Genomic DNA, 21,494 nt, shown 5'->3' with positions numbered 1-21,494 from the left:
AACATCCTCAAACATGTCTGTCGGGAAACCGGTCCCTGAGACCCATCCTTGTCTCCCGTCCCAGCTCCCTCCGTCACTTAGGCAGGGTTAAATCCCACACCACCAGTGCTGCTCCCTGCAGAGCTCCCACCCACCAGACCCCACTTCACATCCCTTGCCCCAACCCAGAACATGATGGAGCGAGGGGAGCAGCAACCACATCCCCACCATGTGCCCGGGCTGAGCATCCCTGAGGGAGGGACCCCCATCATGGGACCCCCAGCAGACGGCCCCTGCTCCCTACATGTGCCGTATCCTTGCCCCACACAAGCGATGCTCATCCTCGCAGGAAGACTGACGGGGCGCTGGGAAAGCCAAATAAATGCCTCGCTCTTAAATAGCTGCTGTATTTATAGCCTGCGCTTGGCACCGAGTCCAGGGCTCTGACAAACTCCACTCCAGCTGAGCTGAAAGGAAGCATTGGAGAGAACAGGTTTTACAGCAAAGGATCCAGACACACGTCTGCACAGCGCAGGGCTGCCGGGAATGCGCGCGGCTGGGATGGAGCACGGGGCCTCGTCCTGGGCCTGTCCCCCCGGACTCGCCTTTGCTGTCCTGTGGCCCCGCGCTCACCCAGTCCTGCTTCACTTCTAAGTGATGGGGTGAACAGGTCTGTATGGGCACACACAGACATACACATACATATTGAAAATTAATATAGATTATGTATATGGATATAGATGTAGGTATATAGGTATCGATACATAGGTATAGATATGTAAGTATAGACACAGATATATAGATATAGATATAAATATAGGGTCTAGAGGAGGCCGCGGAGCTGCTGCGAGGGCTGGAGCAGCTCTGCTCTGGAGCCAGGCTGAGAGAGCTGGGCTGGGGCAGCCTGGAGAAGAGAAGGCTCCTGAAGGGGAGACCTGAGAGCAGCTCCAGTGCCTAAAGGGGCTGCAGGGAACCTGGAGAGGGGCTTGGGACAAGGGCCTGTAGGGACAGGCCAAGGGGAATGGCTTGAACCTGCCCGAGGGGAGACTGAGCTGAGCTCTTAGGCAGAAGCTCTTCCCTGTGAGGGTGCTGAGGCGCTGGCACAGGGTGCCCAGAGAAGCTGTGGCTGCCCCATCCCTGGCAGTGCTCAAGGCCAGGTTGGACACAGGGGCTTGGAGCAAGCTGCTCCAGTGGAAGGGGTCCCTGCCCGTGGCAGGGGTTGGGGCTGGAGGAGCTTTGGGGTCCCTTCGGCCCAAGCCATCCCATGACCCCGTGGCTCACACACCCGGGCACGCCCCCCCACCTCCAGCCACGCGCTCCCGTTCCCCCCTTCCCCGGTTCCCGTTGCTGTTCGCTGTGCCGGCGCCAGGGGGCTCTCCGCTGCGGCGACGGAGGGGCGGGGCCAAGTGACGCAGGTCCCGCCCCCCAGCGCGCGCGGCCAGCTAAGCCCCGCCCCTTCCCCGCGATCTCCCCCCCCCCCCCTTCTCCTCGCTCTTCCCCCCCCCTCCCGCCGCAGCCACCCGCAGCCTCGCCCGGCTCCGGTGCGTGCGGGTACCCCCCCCCCCCGCATCCATCACCCAGCCCCAGCCGCTGCGGACCCCCCCCCGGAGCCATGGCCCCCATCGGACTCAAGGCAGTGGTGGGAGAAAGTAAGATCCGCGTCCGGCCCGCGGCGGGGGGGGGGGGGGGGTCACAATAACGGGGTTCAGGAAACCCCCGCTCCCTTTTAGCACGGGCGGGGGGATGCTGCGGGTGCGCGAGGTGAACCTGCGGGAGGGCATCAGCGCCTGGGGGGGGGGCACACAGGGGACACCCCCATGGGGCAGGCGGCAGGACGTGGGGACAGGGGGGCCCGGTGCGATCGGGGCTTGCTGCCCCCCCCCCCCCGTTTTTATTCATTTTGGGGGGGTTTGGGTTTTTTTCTGCAGTGCTGAGGGGAGGGGACAAGGGGGGGGGGAAACGAAGGGTGGAGGAAGAGGGAAGCGAAAGGCGCTTGAATCTGCCCCCCCCCAGCTCCCAAAGGCCGAGGGGCGATGGCATCATGGGGCAAAGCCGCTCGCCCCCCTCTCTGGGGGGGTCTGAGCAGGGCCGGGGGGGGGCCGTTGGTTCAGGCCTCTCGCTTTGTCCGCAGCGAACCCGCTTTCACCGGTTTTCCTTATGGATATCGGTGTTTTCCCGGCCGCGGCTCCGCTTCCTTGTTCCCGGGGGCGGGATGCGCCCCCCCCCCCCCCTTAACTCCCTAAATCCCCGTATCCCACGGGCATTGCCCCCCGGGTCCCGGTCCTGCGGCGGTTCCGGGCCCCGCGATCGCTTCCTTCCTGCAGCCGGTGTTTGCAACGTCTCCATTGGGGGGGGGGGAAGGAGAGGGGGGGTTTCCAAAACGCTCCAGGCTGGAAGCAGGAGGGGAATGGGGGGGGTCCCTTCCAAAGGGCAAATTAAAGCGACCCCCCCGTATTTATTTATATGTAAATTGGGCTGAAATCGAGAGGAGAAAGGGCAGGAACCGGTGAAACTTCCCCCGTGCTCCCCGCAGCCATGAAAAGCCGCTCTCGTCCCTCCCCGCTCCTCCTGCGGGATTTATTTCCGTGGCATCCGGGCCCGGATTCCTGTGTTTTTGGGATGGGGGGGGGGCGGTATTTGGGGTGTAATCGGGGTTTTTTGGGGGGGGGGTTGTTTTATGTGTGTGGCTGTGGGTGACATCCCCGCGGTGGGGATGCGGATGGTGCAGCCGGGGCTGGTGGTGTGATCGGGTGGGTGGTGATGTGATGGGAAGGGGGGGGGGGGATCCCCCTGGATGGATGGCCCTGCTTTGTTCCTAGGCATCACCCTGCCCCAGGGATGGGGGGGCTGAGCCGTTCCCTCCTCATCATCGTCACCCTGGGGTGCTGCATTGGGGGTTTGAGCCCATCCGGCTGGAAAACCAAAGGGAAAAGGCGAGGGAATGGTTGTTTCTCTGCTGCAGGATGAGCTTTGGGGAGGGGGGAGGTTGGCTCCTTTCTGGGCTTGCTTTTGGAGGGGTCCCCTCGCCTCCTGGGTGGGGGACAATGACAGTAGCCCTGCACCCGCTCCCAGGCGCCATCCGGTTCTCCCAGTGCCCTCCTGAAAGAGGGGACAGGGACCAGCTCCCCTGCGCGTCCCTTACTCCATTCATTGTCTCTGCGCTGAATTAGGCTGGGGGAGAGCAACACACACACATGGAAATCTGCCTCCGTCCTCCCCGTCAGGGTAACAAACTGCTCTGTGCTTCCCCGAAACATCTCATTCCAGACTGGAAACGATAACCGGGAGCTGGGCATCAGGGAAGCGGGGGTGTTGGGAAGGAGGGAGCAGGGATGTGCAGGCAAAATGCTGCAGAGGAGTGAGGGACGGGGCCCTTGAGGAGCACCCTGCGGGCTGCAGCCCTCCCATCCCTCCTCGGGCTCCTATGGGAAGCTCCTGGCCTTGGTGGGTCCGTTCCTGCCTTGAGGTGCTGTTTTCAGCTGGCGTCAGGAGCAGGGTACCAGGACCTCCCCCACTGGGCACCAATGCGGATGGCACACGGCTCTCCCCCACTGCACCAAGCTCTAAGGGGATTCCCAAAGGTTTTCCTGCAGATGATGCTCCTAAGGAGCAAGAGGTCCAAGGCCGGGGCTGACCCCCGGGGCAGGGTATCTCCCCCATGGAAGGAGGGAGGGAAAGCTGGATGGATGCTGCCGCGTTGCCATGGCTCGCTCTGCCAGGCCCCCCCCTCCGTCACTGCATTCTGCCCTGGCTTCCCTCCAGACCCGGATTATTCCTCTGACCAGCTGGTGCCACGGCAGGGTTTGGAGGCCCCTGGAGAGGTGGGAAGGGGGATGAGGTGGGTGAGTGTTGCAGGAGATGGGCAGAACCAGATTGTCCCCCCCCATAGAGCTGTGGGCTGGGGGTGTCCCTGCGCCTCCCCGCAGCAGCCACCAGGGATGGCTGCATCCCTTCAGGACTCGCTTTCCTTCAGCCGGGGTCAGAGCTGAGTGCGATGCCCAAGGACCACGTCCTCCTGTTGTGCCTCTGCTCCCTCTGCAGCCAGCCCCCCAGAACCCCACTGGAGAACCAGCCCCTTTGCTCTGGTTCTGGTTTGCAAAACCTCACCCAAGCATGGAGCTGATCCCTGTTCTGAGCCCCCCCATCCCCACATCTTCCTCTAACCCCCATTGCATTCACATTCCCCATCCTCTCTTGCCCCAGGGCCTCCTTGCACCTCCTTGCCCTGAGCTTCCCCTGCCCAGGCTGGTCCCTGCTCTCCTGCAGCACCCTGCAGTGGAGAGGAGGAGGAGGAGGCGGCTGGGTTTTACTTCACTGAACCATCACCAAGCCGGGCCTGCTGCAGGGGTGACACCTGCACAGTGCCTGCCACCGCCATGGGCTGGTGCAAGACACGCAGCTGGAGTGATGCCCACAATGGATCTGAACCCCCAGCACCCCTGCAAGAGGAGAGAAACCTCCCTAAGGGCTTCTCCCTTTTGCTCACGATGCTGTCATGGACAGATGGGAGAAGCAGAGCAGCCCTGGGATAAGGGAGAACCCTGCTCCCTTCTGGAGACAGCAGGAAAGCACCTTTCCCCCAGGACAGGAGCTGATCTTCCTACGGAGCATCCTTGCTCTACAGCCTCCTGTGCTGGAGTGCTGCCTGCCAGAGCCCCACCGAGGAGCCCCATGGTTAAATCCTGCCTGGGTGAGGTCTGATGGGCCCGCAGCACCCATGTAACAGCCGCATGGTGCCACCCAGTGTCCCCATCTGAACCTCTCGAGGGTCCACACTGGGACGTGATGACTTGCGGATGCAGGCTCCTTCTGAGCTGCACATGAGGTGCTGCACCTCCGGGGACAGAGATGAGGCACAGGCAGGGGCCATGGGGACCCGCTCCCAGCTGCTGGTGTGTCACTCCCCCAGGATGTATGGGGCACCCCATAGCTCCCACCACCCCTGTGCCAAGGGCACAGATGCTGCCCATGGAAGATGTTCCATGCCCAGCTCAAGGCTTGTGTGTTGCCCCGGAGCCAGGTCTGGCAACGGGGAGGAGGCAGCACAGGGCACAGGGCTGGCTGCTCCTGGTGGGATCATTGCAGGGATGCACATTGCATCCTCCTGCCTGCACATTGCATCCTCCTGCCTGCACATTGCATCCTCCTGCCTGCACTTTGCATCCGCCTGCCTGCACATTGCAACCTCCTGCCTGCACATGGTGGTCTCTGTGCCCTGTCCCCTATGGGTGGGAGCAGACCCTGAAGCTGAAGCCATCTCTTCCTGGACAGCCCAGCTTCCCAGTGCCCAGCTCCGGGGAGTCCCAAGGGCAGGGAAGGAAGGAGGGCTGAGGGATACTTGCCCACGCATGACCATGGAAGGGTACCAGGAATGACAAACCTCACTTTGGCATCACATCCACCCACCGGTGTCTGCCTGTGCAAGAAGGTTGAAAGGAGCTTGGACTCTTTCCCTCTAAAAAGAAGAGGGAAGAGTCTGATTCCCCTGCACCTCTGAGGAAAAGCATCCCAGGAGAGATTCCTTCCCTCTTCCCACAAAACCAACACGGTTAAAAAGAGAATCATTGTCACATGGCTTTTGGTTGCATGCTGAGAAACAGATGCTGCGTCCACCAACTCACGGTGCGGGAAGGGACTTGGCTCTTGTGCTTTGGAGAGTGCAAAAATAGATGGAGCCGGAGGTGCATTAACGTGGGGGCTTCCGTGTTTCCCATATGAACGTGTACACACACGTGTTGACACATGTGCTGTAGGGTCACTGATGGAGCGCATCAGTTGTGTCCCTAAGGGAGCAGCAAAGATCATCAGTACCTTGCCACACCTCAGCTGGACCCTCTTGGTTCAAGGCAGAGAAGAACCAGCTCAGAAAGTCATGGACACACACATAGGAAAAGGTGACTTACCCCTGGGAGGGGGTTACCTCGCCTCCAGGACACTGACACCCCGTGTGTGCTGTCCTGCTGCAGCTCCTCTTGGCACAAAGCATCAGGTACAGCATCTCTGCCGGGGATGGAATCACCCGGTGGAAGAGGACAGGCGTTCCTGAAGGGTGATGCCTTCAGAAGGGACCTGACGTGCTCTGTGCCCCATTGATTCGACTCAGACCTGCTCAGCTCCCACATCCTTGTGCACACCTGAGGAATCAGTGCCAGGAGTGATCCCACAGGGAGACCCTTGTGAGTGTCACCGCAGTTCTCCAGTGCAGGCGGCGAGAGCCATTCATGGCAGTGATGGTGCGTTTCCTTTCCCTTCCTCCCCTCTGGCTGTGTTGCTGAGTTCAAGACCCCCGGGTCCCTGTTGTCCTCCTCTCTGGGCTCTGCAGGTTTCCCATGGCTTTGGTGCATCCTTCACAAGCGCAAATAGGAAAAGGAGGAATGTGGGTGAAAATAGCGAAGATCGCCTCATCCAGGGCTGGGGAGGGAAGGGTGAAGCTGAGCCTGGGCAGTTCCGGACTTACCGGAGCTGGATGGCCCCTGGGCTGCATCATTGTCAGGTTCCCACGTGAGGAACGTGTCCTCCAGCAAGGTGTTGAGGACACCGAGTGCTGCAGGGGAGACATTTGAGCCTTGGGTTATGGACACAGTGTTCTCCGGACTCAAATCACCCCTGGGGTGGCTCTTACCTGCACTGAAGGACACCAGCCAGGCTTTGCCTCCTGTAGGCGAAGTTATCCTGTACGTCCTCAGTGGGGTTGATGGCCTTCCTGCCATCCTCTGCTCCATGGAGCCTGTTTTCCTGGGGACTGCTTAAGGATGGAGCGCTGGCACCTTGCGATCCCTGCTGAGGGTGCTCAGAGGTAGATCTGTGCTCCACTAAATCAGTCGTGGTTATGTCTATGCAACATTCACACTGTCTTAAGCAATTAGTTAATGAACCAACAAAAAGCAGTTGCCGAGTCAACCCAAACCAAACATGTTCCTCTTGGAGATGCAGTGTGACAGCTTCAGAGGAGAAGTGGGTCTTGAGCAAACCTCACTCTGGGTTCCTGTGGTCCCTGCCTGCAGCATCCCTCACCCATCATGGTGCTCCTGGTGGATGTGGTTCCACTGCTTCCACCACTGGTGGAGGTCAGGGCTGCTCCCTGGGTTCCAGGCTCTTTCTGAAGCAGGATAACGGGCTTGCGGCATCCCAGATGAGTCCATCTCAGCACAGGCTTTGTGTGGGCACAGACAATGGCAGGGTTGGTTCCTCTTCCCCCACAACCAGTTGGAGACATGAGGCTGGCTGCTGTTGCCCAGCCAGCTTGCTATAAATACCATGGGCTAAGCCTCTTGATGTATAGGCTCAGGTCCTACTAGGCCACCGTGTCACCAGCTTCTGGCCCTGCTTGGAAATGATGCAGTGGGTCATTTCCATGCCATGTGTCGCGGTCCTCCATTGGCAGATGGGATGTGCTTCCTTTGTCCATAGGCTCTGATGTTGTCTCTGCATTGGAGGATAAGTCCAGGGCCGTTAGTATTGTCTGTTCTTGGTAGATACTGGAACTAAAGTCATTCCAGCCTGAAGGAATCGGATGCAGTGTGGTAGGTCCAGACAAGCCAAGTGTTGAAGGCACTGGATGAGATGCACATATGCAGTTTTTCCCTGGTGAAGATGAAGAGCTTGGCTGTGAGCATCACCAACTGATGCTAGAGTCCAAGAGCCCTGACTGGCCAGATCACCTGGGGAAATTGATGGCAACATCTGATCTGCTAATGTGGGAACACAAGAGCATCCCACTTGGGATGGAGATGCGCTACCTCGCGTTGCTCATGGACCACTGTCCTGGTGCCAGGCTGATGGTGCACAAGAGGTGGCCAGGCTTGACTTGAGGACCTCAGGGAATGGAACAGTCTCTTGCTGATCCTGTAACTTCTCTTGAGTGTGGAACTGGATCATAGAATGGTTAGGGTTGGAAGGGGCCATAAAGAATTGACTTAAGGATGCTTTCCCTGGCATCGCTCATCCTTGATAGCATCAAGACATCAACAGCACAGTACGTGCTGGCATCCTTTCTCCTGGCTGGATGCGCTTGTGCCAGAGATGCTGCTTAGGAACTGCCCTGCTCAAGGGCAGGTCTGGTATCTTCTCACATATGGCCTTGGCCAAGCCCTTGGTGCCTCATCCATCCCCATGTGCTCATCTCCCACCCAGCAGCAGATGCAGGGTCCTTGTTCGGAGATGCCTGGGTACCTCCGCACTCCTCCCCATGATGTGAGCAGTGCTCACATCCTGCCCAGCATCCCATCCCCAGCTCCAGTGCCAGCAGCCGCATGAGCCAGAACAGCCCCAGGGATAGGCTGCACCCTCCTCCATCTCCTTTGCACCCCAGAATTCCCACATTCCACCCTTTCCATGCCACCTCTGGGGCTGTCCCCTCCGTGCTTCAGCAATGGAGCCTTTGCACCAGTGGGCCCCAGGATGCTCTTTCCCAACCTCCTTCCTTCTTTCCTTCCCCTCCCAGCCCTAGAGCAAAGCCATCGCAGGGGCAGGAAGTCTTCTGACAGCCAGACCCCGACCCTGGTCACCAGCAATGGGGCACCACCATGGCCCCTGTGCTTCACTCCACATAGTTTGCAGCTGAGGTTGTTGGGATGGGATGGAGGGCGGGAGCTGCGTTGTAAACAGCTCTGTTATTCCTGGAGCCTTGCTCCGGGGAAGGAGCCAAATGTGAGTAATGGAAGGAAGAGGAGGGATGCTCTGGCTGGCATCGCTGCTTCCCGACCGTGCTCCTGCACCAGCGAAGGACCAGAGCGCAGGATGGGGCCAGGCTTCTGCCTGTGGGGAGAACAATTCCCGTTCCACGTTTTTGCTGTGTGGATGACCTGGATTTAGATGAGCAGCACATATGGGTGCAGGCAGCAGCTTTTCCCACCCCGGCTGTGCCCAGCTCCATCCCCTTTCCCTGGCCATGCAGCCCCTTTACGATGGAAAGGCTAAAGGATGTGACCAAGGGCAGGCAGGACTCCAGGTTGATGGCCAGCATCCTTCTGGAGCATCCCATAGGCAGACGTCACTGGGAAGGAGATGATGTGCAGCGACTGCCTCCAAAAGCTTTGTGTCATGGTTTATCCCTGGGGGTAACTCAGAATCACGCAGCCGCTTGCTTGTTCCCCCCCAAAGAGACTGGAAGAAGGGGGCAGACACTTTATAAACCCAAAAGGAGCTTTACTGGGGGACCCAAGGCAGTGGCACCTCAATAGTGGGCTGCACATATCACATGTGTTTAATAGCATAGAAACATTCCTTAGCTGGGTTTTAACTGGGCATTTCAATCCCTGGTCCTGGAAGCAGAGGCTCAGAGCAAAGCCCCCCAGGGCAGAAAGCCAGGGAGAAGCACCATGGGGAGGACACGGATGCAGATTCTCCCTTAGGATCAGCGGGGCAGTTCCCAGCACATCCCTGCTATGCGAGGGGTGATGCTCCATACACCAGGGTGCAAAAGGGACCTTCAGGGACCCTGCAGTGCAGATGTTTGTCAGCGCACGTGTCTGGCAGGAGGGCAAATACTGATCCTAGCAAGGCTTGAAACCCCCTATCCCTCAGTCCAGCCCCCCAAGTGACACCCACTGCACCCCACTCCTCACATGGCCTTAACCTGCACCCCGCAGGGAGCAGCCCCACCGGCACCCCATGGTGTATGGGTGCAGGGTGGCCACAGGGCCGAGGGGTGCGGGGGGACCCCCGGCTGCTGCTGTCCCTGTTGGTTGCATAAACCCGGCCAGCGCGGGAGGTGAAATGGGATTTGGGGGATTACAAGGACCAGGCTGAGGCCGCTTGAGTCTTGTTTCTAAAAGGAGCTCTTAAGCCCTTGTTGTTTTCCTGGTGCTTCAGATTAGGGCTGAGACACTGGGGAGTGGGACCCCCCCACAGTGATCCCATTGCTCCCCACTTGCTGTGGGCTCTGCTGTTAGTGCCAAACATGACATAGAAACAGGGCTGGGGGTGACCAGCCCTCCCTGGGTACCCCAAACCCATCCCCATCTCCTGCCACATCCCTAGGAAAGGTGCTGGGCAGTGGGGCTCACCATGCGTTGGGGGTTCAGTGCCTCCCATGCTGCTGTCAGCAGGCCCTGGGGTGCTACAGGGGGGGCTTGGGGTGCTCACCCTGCCCTGTGCTCCTTTCCTTGCAGAGATTATGCACGATGTGATCCGGAAAGTGAAGAAGAAGGGAGAATGGAAGGTGAGCATCAACGCCTGCAAGGGGGAGAGGAGAGAAGGAGGAAGCAGGGGGTAGATGCAGGCAGGGAGCCCCCAAGGATGGGGAAGGGATGAGGAAGGAATGGGACAAAGATAGGGAAGGGATGGGAAAGGGGAGCTTGTGGCTGCCCCCTGTGCCCCAGCTCACAGCCCTCTCTGCAGGTGCTGGTGGTGGACCAGCTCAGCATGCGGATGCTCTCCTCCTGCTGCAAGATGACCGACATCATGACCGAGGGCATAACAAGTGAGTAACCAGCCCCTGGCCCAGCAAACCTCACTGTGGGAATGGCAAAACCTCCCTCTTGGGTCTGCAGAGATACCTCCAGGCTGGCACAAGCCAGTCCATCCGTGCCTGGGATGGGGATGCGCTACCTCCCGTTGCTCATGGACCGCTGTCCTGGTGTCCTGTTCACAGCCTCCCTCCTTACCTGCTGGGGCTGGAGGAGCCCAGACACCTCATTCCCTGGTGGTACCTCAGTCTGAGGAGGAGACAAGGTGTTATCTTATGTCAGCCCTCTGAAGAGCTCCCTGCAGCACTCAGAAAGCAGCAGAGCACCCTAGGCTGTGCACAGGGAGGTTTTGCCCCAGCCTGGGTACCACCGAAGCATCACCTACCCCGGACAGTCCCCTCCAGTAGCGGGATGTGAGAATAACCCAAAGCAACAGCAGGATGGGAGCACACAGACAAATCCACTGCTTACCAGTACCTCCACACAGCCCCATGGGTTGGGATTCCCTGGTGGGCAGTGGCGAGGGGTTTGGCAGGGCCGGTGGGATGTCCCAACAGCTCCTGCCCTTGCCCATCCCTGTCATGGTCCTTGTTTTCCCCCTCTCCAGTTGTGGAAGACATCAACAAGCGCCGGGAGCCGCTGCCCAGCCTGGAGGCCGTGTACCTCATCACCCCCTCCGAGAAGGTGAATACACAGCGTGGGGCTGGGGGAGGCAGAGGGATGCCCATGCTGGGCCCATAGGGAGCATCTTGGCTCCAGAGAGGCCAATGGTGCAGTGGAGCAGAGGCCTGGAGCATGCCTCATGCCGGGAGGAAGGATGCTGGTGCCACCCCCGTGCCCAGCCCAGCCGGTGCCTTCTCTCTTGCAGTCCATCCACTCCCTCATCAACGACTTCAAGGATCCCCCCACCTCCAAGTACAGAGCTGCCCATGTCTTCTTCACTGACTGTGAGTACCCGGAGGGGAGGGAAGGTCCCTGGCACTAAAGGCACGCAGGGATGCAGGGATGCTGAGCTCCTCCTCTCCCTCCCCTCACAGCTTGCCCCGATGCCCTCTTCAATGAGCTGGTGAAGTCCCGTGCTGCCAAGGTCATCAAGACCCTGACGGAGATCAACATTGCCTTCCTCCCTTCCGAGTCCCAGGTGAGGCCGGGATGGGGCAGCCAGGGGATGCTCAGGCTCCTTCTCCAGCCCCTCAGGGTCTGTGTCACAGCCCCACACCCCAGGCTGGCTCCTCAGCCCCTGCTCAGCCCTTCCTCCCTCTCTCCTTTGATTACTTGTCGGGGCTGATCCGCTGTTGGGGATTTAGCAGGGAGCCAGCGCGCCTGGGTGAATGGATGCGATGAGGGGGACCACAGGGACAGATGGTGCCGGACCTGCTGGTGCCATTAACCCTTCAGTGTTTTGGGGGGGGGGCAACGGGTGGAAGATGAGCTCTTGGCCTGTCCAGTTCTGGGCCCCTCACTGCAAGAGAGGCATTGAGGTGCTGGAGCGGGGACAGAGAAGGGCACCGGAGCTGGTGCAGGGCCTGGAGCTCAAGTGTGATGGGGAATGGCTGAGGGACCTGGGGGGTTCAGATGGAGAAGAGAAGGCTCAGGGGGGACCTGATGGCTCCCTGCAAGTGCCTGACAGGAGGATGGAGCCAGGAGGGGCTGGGCTCTGCTCCCAAGGAACAAGGGATGGGACAAGAGGAACCGGCCTCAAGCTGCCCCAGGGCAGGTTCAGATGGAGCTGAGGAACAATTCCTGCCCCAGAGGGTGCTCAGGCATTGGAACAGGCTGCCCAGGGCAGGGCTGCAGGCACCGGCCCTGCAAGTGTTCACACAGCGTGGAGACGAGGCCTCAGTGCCATGGGGCAGTGGTGGCCTTGGCAGTGCTGGGGACCGTTGGACTGGATGGGCTTAAAGGGCTTCTCCAACCCCGTTGGTTCTGTGGCTCTGTGATCTCCACACGCAGCCAAACTGGCTTCTGGTCTTCACCAGGGGAGCAGCGTGTCCCCAGGTCTCTGTCCCTGCTTGGGGCAAACGATTGCTGCGGGACTGCCTCCTCTGCTCACCCTGCGTGGGGGTAAGGACCGTGCCACGGAGCTGGGGAAGACACCGGGGTCCAGAGCTGGCAGCAGAAAGCCCAAAGGATGCTGCAAGCATCACTGAGCTCAGCTGGGGTTAAATCCAGTCCCCAAACCCACCGGGGCTGCCCCCCCGCCTCTGAGCCCGCTCCCGCTGCTCCTCCAGGTTTACTCCCTGGATTCAGCTGACTCCTTCCAGAGCTTCTACAGCCCACACAAGGCGCAGATGAAGAACCCGATCCTGGAGCGCCTGGCGGAGCAGATCGCCACGCTCTGCGCCACGCTGAAGGAGTACCCGGCCGTGCGGTACCGGGGGTAAGGACAGCACCCACTGAACCCCAGCACCCCAGCACCCCTGCACCCCCTATGGACACGGGGACATGGGGACCCATCCTCATGCCCAGCACAGCTGAGCTGGGGCCGTGCTGAGCATTGGACATGGATGTGGCCGAGGACAGTGTGGGGATGGAGGAGCTGGGGGTGGATGCAGTGCTCAGTGTAAAAGTGCCACAGGCTTAAGGATGCTCTGGGAGATGGGTTGGGATCCTGAAATCCAAGTGAAGCACTCGAAGGGGAGGTGGGAATAGGCAACAAAACTTGCTGAGGTGCCTCCTCTCCCATGAGCAAAGGGAAACCAGCAGCTCCTCCCCATCCCATGCCACTGCCCCGGGGAGCTGACCTCTCCCTCCGCTTCCCGCAGGGATTACAAGGACAACGCCATGCTGGCACAGCTCATCCAGGACAAGCTGGATGCTTACAAAGCTGATGACCCCACCATGGGTGAGGTGAGCAGGGATGAGGGGAGGATGCTCGGGTGATGCTTCACTCCTAAAGTCCCACTGGAGCTCTCAGTCGCAGTCACAGACCCCAAGTGGGGACCTCAAAGTGTCCCCGGCATCCCCCAACTGCCTTGGGGCTGGAGCAGCCCCTGGCCCCACTGCTGATGGTTGTCCCCATTTGCAGGGTCCAGACAAGGCTCGTTCCCAGCTTCTCATCCTGGACCGTGGCTTTGACCCTGCGTCCCCGGTGCTCCATGAACTGACTTTCCAGGCCATGAGCTACGACCTGCTGCCCATCGAGAACGATGTCTACAAGTGAGTGCAGTGCTGCTGGCCGCAGGGTCCCCATGGTCCCACCCAGGGCATGAGCAGGATGCTCATCCCTCCATCCATCACAAGCCATTGGTTGAGAAAAGCCATTCCTGCCTGCAGCGTGGCAGGGGATGATGGGCAGCAGTGATGCAAAGGGGCTTTTCTTGCCTTCAACCCATGGCTTCTTCCCAACATTTAGCAGGTGAAGGGGAGATGTGAAACTGAGTTGAAGCAACTTCACCCCGCTTCTGGCAGAGCCAAGAAGAACCCATGGAATGGTTTGAGTTGGAAGGGGCCTTAAAGCCCATCCAGCTCCAACCCCTGCCACGGGCAGGGACCCCTTCCACTGGAGCAGCTTGCTCCAAGCCCCTGTGTCCAACCTGGCCTTGAACACTGCAGGGATGGGGCAGCCACAGCTGGTCCCCCACCTCCTTCGAACCCAGGCTCCAAGGGGACATCACGTCCCTACAGGCCCCAGTGTGATGCTCCCTGTCCTCTTCCCAGGTACGAGACCAGTGGCATTGGGGAAGCCCGGATTAAGGAGGTTCTCCTGGATGAGGATGACGACCTGTGGGTCACCCTGCGCCATAAGCACATCGCCGAGGTGTCCCAGTGAGTGTCCCTGCTTGCTGGCATTGCCACACACCCCTGTTGGTGTCCCTGCTCCCTGACAGCGCTGTTCTCCTCTCCCCAGGGAGGTGACCCGGTCCCTGAAGGAGTTTTCTTCCAGCAAGAGGATGAACACAGGCGATAAGGTGATGACTGCATCCGCCAAGCTGGGGACAGGCACATGGGGGTCTCCTGGGGGACACCCGATGGCGACCTCTGCAAAGGGTGCTCAGTTCTCCTGATGGGGGGAGATGGCTCTGGGGTGCTGGACCCACACCCTGGGCTTGGAGAAAGGGGATGACTTCGGATCACTTTGCCCCTGGTATGGGGCCGTGTGGGTGCCTCTGGTTCCCTGAGCTGGTGGCAGTGAGGGGGCCTTGGTGAAAACAGGATGTAAAAGTGGCCAGAAGCTGGAAGCATCATCTCAGCCTCAACCAAGCACCCTTGGGGGGGCAGAGGAGGGTCCTCAGGGGGTTTCTCCCCCCATCACTGCAGTTTGCAGAGCTGCCAATGCCAGGTCACCCCCTCCGTGCTCCTGGTCCCCCAGGGTGGGTGACTGTGGCTCCTTCCCTTGCAGACCACCATGAGAGACCTGTCGCAGATGCTGAAGAAGATGCCGCAGTACCAGAAGGAGCTCAGCAAGGTAGGAGGAGGGTGGGATGTCCATGCAGAGAGCCCGTCTATGGAGCAGGCTCTCCGCGGGTCCCTGGCCATAGGCAGGGGCTTGGGGTGGTGGCACAGGGACCCTTTGCTGGTGGTAACCGCAGCACTCGTGTCTCCCCAGTACTCAACCCACCTTCACCTGGCTGAGGACTGCATGAAACACTACCAGGGCACGGTGGACAAGCTGTGCCGAGTCGAACAGGTACCACCAGCTCCACATCCCCAGGGGGAACAACTGGAGCTGGCAGCTCCTGCCCCACAGCTCAGCACTGAGCCATGGGTTGAGGGATGATGTGTGTTATCTGCAGGACCTGGCCATGGGTACCGATGCTGAAGGAGAGAAGATCAAGGACCCCATGAGGGCCATTGTCCCCATCCTGCTGGATGGGAATGTCAGCACTTATGACAAGATCCGCATCATCTTGCTCTACATCTTCCTGAAGAATGGTGAGGAGGACACAAGGGCAGTGGTGGCAAACAGCTCAGGGTTCAGCCAGCATGAGCCACATGGAAAAGCTTCTGTCCCCCATTACATGGCTTATGCTGGAGGGAGAGGCCCCATATCCCCAGCCACTGTCCTGGGGTGGCAATGGAGGGGCCGTGTCCGTCGTGGGGAGGCATTTCTCAGGAGGACACCATCTCCCTGTTTCATTTCCAGGTATCACTGAGGAGAACCTGAACAAGCTGATCCAGCACGCTCAGATCCCCGCTGAGGACAGCGAGATCATCACCAACATGGCCCACCTCGGGGTGCCCATCATCACAGACGTGAGTGTCCGCCTCCCACTGCCCGTGGTCCTCCTTGCGCCTCGGGAGGACGATGCGCGGCACCCGGCGTGCTTTGGGATGTGCCTGTCCTATGGGATACCCCCTGCGCCCCTGTGAGGTCCCGCACCAGTCTCAGGGTGTCTGTGCTCTCCCTCTGCCCAGTCCACCCTGCGCCGCCGGAGCAAGCCGGAGCGGAAGGAGCGGATCAGCGAGCAGACCTACCAGCTCTCCCGATGGACCCCGGTCATCAAGGACATCATGGAGGTGAGCAGCAAGGACAGGGATGGAGTGGGAGCATCAGCACTGCCTGGGAAGGGGCTGCAGAGGACCATGACCTCCATGGAATCAGCCTGGTTTGGGTTGGAAGGGAACTTAAAGCTCACCCAGCTCCAACCCCTGCCATGGGCAGGGACCCCTTCCACTGGAGCAGCTTGCTCCAAGCCCCTGTGTCCAACCTGGCCTTGAGCACTGCCAGGGATGGGGCAGCCACAGCTTCTCTGGGCACCCTGCTCCATGCCCTGTTTGCTGCTTGCGTGCCACGATGGGCACGGTGGGGTGGCCTTTTCACAGGGGTGTCCCAGCCAAGCCGGGGGACAGGCATGGCACCATCAGGAGCTGCCCTGGACCTGGCCAGGGGACCCCAGGCACCAGAACTGTTCCCCAGCACGGACAGATCCCACTTGCTCAGGCACAGACCCTGGAGCCGCATTTGGGGAAGGGGCCGGCCATGCAGCCAGCATTCCCACAAGCCCATAAAAGCTCACCTGGAAGCCCTTTGGGGGTGGCTTCTTGCCCAGGGAACCCCTAAACCTCATCTCCAGGACCAGAGGGGACTGCAGAAGGCAGCAGCGTCTCACCAGCTCCATAATCACCACTGAGGAAAGCAGGAGCAGGGCCCTTACTCTGGGGGGAATCCTTCCCTGTGCTGCAGCCTGTGCTGCCCCACAGCATCACACCACCCTTCTCGCCCTAAGTGCGCCCTATGACAGGAACACAAGCGAATTGTCCCATTAATTCAGCCTATGCAAATATATGCAAATGAATCCTGACCTAAATGGGCCAATCCTGTTGGGTGCAGCCCTATGGAGGTCTTCTTGGGTTTGTGCCTGCCCCTCGCTGACCGCATCTCTCTGCCCACAGGATGCCATCGATGACAAGCTGGACACCAAGCACTACCCGTACATCTCCACCCGCTCCTCCGCTTCCTTCAGCACCACTGCTGTCAGGTGGGTACCGAACCCCCTGCTCCCAGACACAGATCCCTGCATCACTGACAGCATCCTGCCCTCATCTGTGCATCTGTGAGCTGCTCTGTGGTCATTCAGGCATCCTGTGCCTCAGTTTCCCTCTGTGCAGCACCCGTGGCTGGATTTGCTCTAACAGCAGCTTGGGAGATAACCATGGAATCAGACTGGTTTGTGTTGGAAGGGACCTTAAAGCTCCTCCAGCTCCAACCCCTGCCACGGGCAGGGACCCCTTCCACTGGAGCAGCTTGCTCCAAGCCCCTGTGTCCAACCTGGCCTTGAGCACTGCCAGGGATGGGGCAGCCACAGCTTCTCTGGGCACCCTGTGCCAGCGCCTCAGCACCCTCACAGGGAAGAGCTTCTGCCTAAGAGCTCAGCTCAGTCTCCCCTCAGGCAGGTTCAAGCCATTCCCCTTGGCCTGTCCCTACAGGCCCTTGTCCCAAGCCCCTCTCCAGGTTTCCTGCAGCCCCTTTAGGCACTGGAGCTGCTCTCAGGTCTCCCCTTCAGGAGCCTTCTCTTCTCCAGGCTGCCCCAGCCCAGCTCTCTCAGCCTGGCTCCAGAGCAGAGCTGCTCCAGCCCTCGCAGCATCCCCATGGCCTCCTCTGCCCTCACTCCAACAGCTCCACGTCCCTCCTGTGCTGCTGCCCCAGAGCTGGATCAGGGCTGCAGGGGGGGTCTCCCCAGAGCACAGCAGAGGGGCAGGATCCCCTCCTGGAGCTGCTGCTCATGCTCTGGGGGTGCAGCCCAGCACACGGAGGGGTCCTGGGGCTCTGTGATGCTTTATGCACATCCTTCACCTTCCTCTTCCTCTCTTTAGTGCCCGTTATGGCCACTGGCACAAGAACAAGGCCCCTGGCGAGTACCGGAGTGGTCCGCGCCTCATCATCTTCATCCTGGGCGGTGTGAGCATGAACGAGATGCGCTGCGCCTACGAGGTGACACAAGCCAGCGGCAAGTGGGAAGTGCTAATAGGTGAGTGGGGCCCTGTCCCCGCGCCCGCCGCGCTGGCTGCTCATCCCACCTCCTCCATCCCGCCTGTTCCTGCCTCCACAGCGCTGTGGGAGCTGGAATGCTGCGGAAAGGGTTCCTCCTGCCGCCCGGTGTCGCCCCTCTGCCGCTCCTCCCCAGGGACAGCACATGTCCCTCACCCATCCCTGCCTTGGCTCCCAGTTCTCCTCTCCCCGGCTGGTTTTGGTCAAGCGGAGCTGGGTGAATGGGAAGGGAGTTTTGCAGCTTGAATTGCTCCTGTCACCCCCATTGCACCATTGGCAGTGGGGTTGTTACGGGGAGGAACCATGCAATAGAGGCGTGCAACTGCACACAGTGACCGTGATGGGTACTTTGTGGGCAACAGGAGATGCATTTTTGGGTTGCACACACGCTGCATGTGCAGTGCATCAGGATATGCGTTTTCCCATTGCACACATTGCAACACGTGTGTGACAGGATGTGTGTTCAGCTCCTGGAGGAGCCGTGGGTCAGGCGTGGAGGACACGGTGGAATTCCTGCCAGATGTTAGCAAGAAGCTTTAGATCCCTTAAAATTCCGCCAGGGCAGCACGGCTGGATACACATCTTGTAGGGCAGGAGCCCCTCACCGTCTCAGAGGTGTAGAGCCTCTTGCCGGCATCTCATCCCGCTCCTTGTGTTCCCTTGGGAGCAGCAGCCCCCTCTCCATCACCTCCCACAGCCCCCGGGACCCAGCACCGCTGCCCATCACATCCCACCTCTCTCTGGGGACCATCCCCTGCATGCGCCTGCGATGCTCCGGGTGGCAGCCGCGTCCTTCCTCTCCTCACGCCAGCGCAGGGTGTGGGGGGACCCGGGCGCAGCCGTCAGCCCCGCTCTGTTCTCCTGCAGGTTCTACTCACATTCTCACTCCCACCAAATTTCTCATGGACCTGAGGCACCCCGACTTCAGGGACTCCACTAGGGTATCATTTGAGGATCAGGCTCCAGCAATGGAGTGAGCCAAAGAAACCAAGTAAAGGCAGCTTACTGATGAAAAAGAAACTCTTCCTCCCCGAAGGGTTTTCTTTGATTCTTCCTCCTTTCTTTAATTATTATTACTGGGGGGGTTCATTTGTTCGGTTCTCCGATAGGAAAATGCTTGCAAGTTCCTCCTACCGGGTGGAAAAGCATCCAGCGCCGCTCCATCATCCCTCTGCCATGTCTCTTGGCCGGTCCTGGCCGGCTCCTTCATGCCATGAGCTCTCCCTTTGCCAGGGCTGGAGGGGCTGGGGGTGGTGGGTCAGGGTCTAGCAGCAGCATCGCAGGGTCAGGCAGGGGACGGAGCATCCCGGGATGCTGCCCACATCCCACATCCAGCAATGGGGCTGGAGGTTCAGTTCCCAGGGCAGAGCCCAGTGCTTGTCCTGGCTCCAGGCCCCCCTCATACCTTCCAGCAACAACTGAGTGCTGCCATGACGCCCCCGGTCCCAGCTCCGGGGTTTGATGGGGCTGGAATCCTGATGGGAAAGTTGAGGTTTGCTCTTGTGGTCCCTTTTCCAAGGCTGCCGGTGGGGCCCGTCATGGTATTCCCATGAGCCATGTGCACGGATCCAGGCAGGCTGCAAGGGCAGCAGAAGGCAAGAGCCCTTTACCTCCTCCTCTCCCACCCATTCCCTTCCCAGCCACCCCGTTGACGCAAGGATGCTCTGTGCAGGCAGGGGAAGAGCCTGGGGGCTGGAGAAGATCCGTACGTGCTGCCTGCCCTCATCCCTTGTGGCTTTTTGGCATCCCCAAAGTGTCCAGGAGCATCTCCACTGACCATAACCCTGCTTCACAGTCACCCCCGGCCCCTGCCTCATCCACCCTGCTCCGTGCACCTCTTCCACGTCTCCTTTCCCATTCCTTTCCCATTACACCCCTCCCAAGACATACATTTCCTCGCAAGCATTTCCACTGGCGTGCGGGGCTGTGGCCACCAGGTAAGGCCTCGCTTTGGGCGGGGGGGGACACGGGACCGGGCACAGCGCGGACATGAACCAGGGCGTCACTGGAGCATCCCAAAGCCATCACTGATGCTCCCGCTCCGTTTCTTCTACCCCGCAGGGTCCACGCACATCCTCACCCCACAGAAACTGCTGGACACGCTGAAGAAGCTCAATAAGACAGAGGAGGAAAGCAGCAGTTAAAAGGAAGCGCTGCCGCCGCCACCACTCGATGCCGAATCCAACCTTCCCCCTGGGTGCAAGCAGCACCCAGCCCCGGCCCCGGCCCGGCTTTCGATCTTGTTCTTGTGTTGATTCCCCCCATTCCCCTCCCAGCGCTTTCCCAATCTCATTTTATCCACAGGGAGGGGACAACAGCCAAAAAGGAACACATTAAACCCGATGTGTTGCGTTGAAAAGAGGAAAAGAACACAAATTCTCTCTCTGTTTGTAGCCGCAGCTATTGGGAGCACCCAGGAGCTCGTCACCGAGTGCCCCATCAGCCCATTGCTGGCCTTTTTCCCAACGCTCCTCCAGGGAATGTGGTTCCATGCGGATGGATAATGGGTGAACACCCCCCCCATGGCTCCAGCCTCTGCGCAAGGCTGGGCTCTGCTCTGCCTGTCCCTTCCTGTTACGGGGTGGTGGGTGCTCCTGCCAGATGTGCGCGCCATCTGGCCCGGAGGGCGGGGGGGGTAATCAGGCTGCGCCCGAGATGCTTCACGCTGTGGCAATTCCCATGTGAAAAGGGACCAAAATGGTCAAAACCTGGAGATGGGGCCTGTTTGCTTGTATGGCCGCTCCTCTGCCCTGCTGCAGCCCCCCCTTCTCTGGGTCCCTCTCTATATATATATAGAAAGAGAGAGATATATATGACAGAACCCCTGGGGTTTTACATATATATCTCCCTCTCCATCCATCCCCATGGAAGTCGGCGCTCCCGTGCCCGGCTCCTTGTGTCATCCCGTGGTGAAGCATCCCCGAGCGTGCCGTCACCCCGAGGCCCCCCCCCAGACTCTGTGTATATTAATGACTGTGTCTGTGATGTTCTTACAAGCTTGGTGTATAGTGATTTACCCAAACCTCGGGTTTTTAGTTGGTTTTTATTGCCCCCCCCCCCCCCTTTCCCCTGCCGTTAGGTGCACTGCAATATTTTGGGGTCCATCGTTTTGTTCTTGAAGGCTGTGACCCCCCTTTTCCTTCCCTTAAATCTCTCTTTCTTGCCTCGTTGGTGGTTCCCCCCCCCCCAAATCCTTTCCTTCCCCATCTATTCCTTGCCCATAAAGTTAAATATATATTTTTAGGGCAAAGGCTGTATCATTGCACTGATCTTTGTTGGTTCCTCCTTGGTCCTCCCGCCCTGTTTGAGTTCCTTGGTTTTAGCAATGCAAATGCTTCAGGATCTTGTATGTTGGACATTATTATTATTATTATTTTTTCTGTTAACAGTTATTTATATAAAAAATAATTTATCAAAAAGGAAAACTTAAAAAAAAAAAAAAAAGAATTAATCTAGTCTGTCTTGGACCTTGTTTACCTTGGAATTACTGGAATCTAAATGTTGGAAAGTGTTGAAGCACAAACATGTATCATCTCTGTATATCTGTTCTTCTGTACTAAAGCACTCGAGTGACTCAATAAAAGCGATCTCCATCCCTAGTGCAACTTGCCTGTGCCGTGCCGCTTGCTCAGGGGACAGGGAAATCTCCTCTCCTGCCCCCAAACGCTTCCAAA

At 59.3% G+C, this 21,494-nt stretch overlaps 1 protein-coding gene across 2 annotated transcripts; it reads left to right on the top strand.

Moving 5' to 3' along the window:
• Positions 1-1,520: 1,520 nt before the first annotated feature.
• Positions 1,521-21,425, top strand: LOC136022494 (syntaxin-binding protein 1). Of its 2 annotated transcripts, XM_065695883.1 has the most exons (20): positions 1,521-1,628; positions 10,092-10,141; positions 10,321-10,402; positions 10,996-11,072; positions 11,257-11,335; positions 11,426-11,529; positions 12,620-12,768; positions 13,154-13,238; positions 13,417-13,547; positions 14,049-14,156; positions 14,239-14,299; positions 14,731-14,796; positions 14,938-15,018; positions 15,125-15,263; positions 15,475-15,584; positions 15,747-15,848; positions 16,725-16,810; positions 17,646-17,800; positions 18,688-18,811; positions 19,882-19,971. In XM_065695883.1, the coding sequence occupies exons 1-19, from the start codon at positions 1,592-1,594 to the stop codon at positions 18,795-18,797; spliced, it is 1,812 nt and encodes a 603-aa protein (XP_065551955.1). In that variant the 5' UTR covers positions 1,521-1,591; the 3' UTR covers positions 18,798-18,811; positions 19,882-19,971. The 2 variants fall into 2 exon arrangements, with proteins under 2 accessions (XP_065551955.1, XP_065551956.1); XM_065695884.1 differs by lacking the exon at positions 18,688-18,811 and having other exon boundaries at positions 19,882-21,425.
• The last annotated feature ends 69 nt before the right edge of the window (positions 21,426-21,494 follow it).

This window comes from Lathamus discolor, chromosome 15 (genome assembly GCF_037157495.1).
Source record: "Lathamus discolor isolate bLatDis1 chromosome 15, bLatDis1.hap1, whole genome shotgun sequence".
Lineage (NCBI taxonomy): Eukaryota > Metazoa > Chordata > Aves > Psittaciformes > Psittacidae > Lathamus > Lathamus discolor.
This window is presented reverse-complemented; position numbering and strand designations above follow the sequence as displayed.

Bases quoted from the DNA above. Each gene is read 5' to 3' on its own strand.
- LOC136022494 (XM_065695883.1), top strand. From the start codon at position 1,592: ATGGCCCCCATCGGACTCAAGGCAGTGGTGGGAGAAA. The intron at 11,336-11,425 runs GTGAGTACCCGG...CTCCCCTCACAG, and splicing joins CCATGTCTTCTTCACTGACT to CTTGCCCCGATGCCCTCTTC. The intron at 13,239-13,416 runs GTGAGCAGGGAT...CCCCATTTGCAG, and splicing joins ATGACCCCACCATGGGTGAG to GGTCCAGACAAGGCTCGTTC.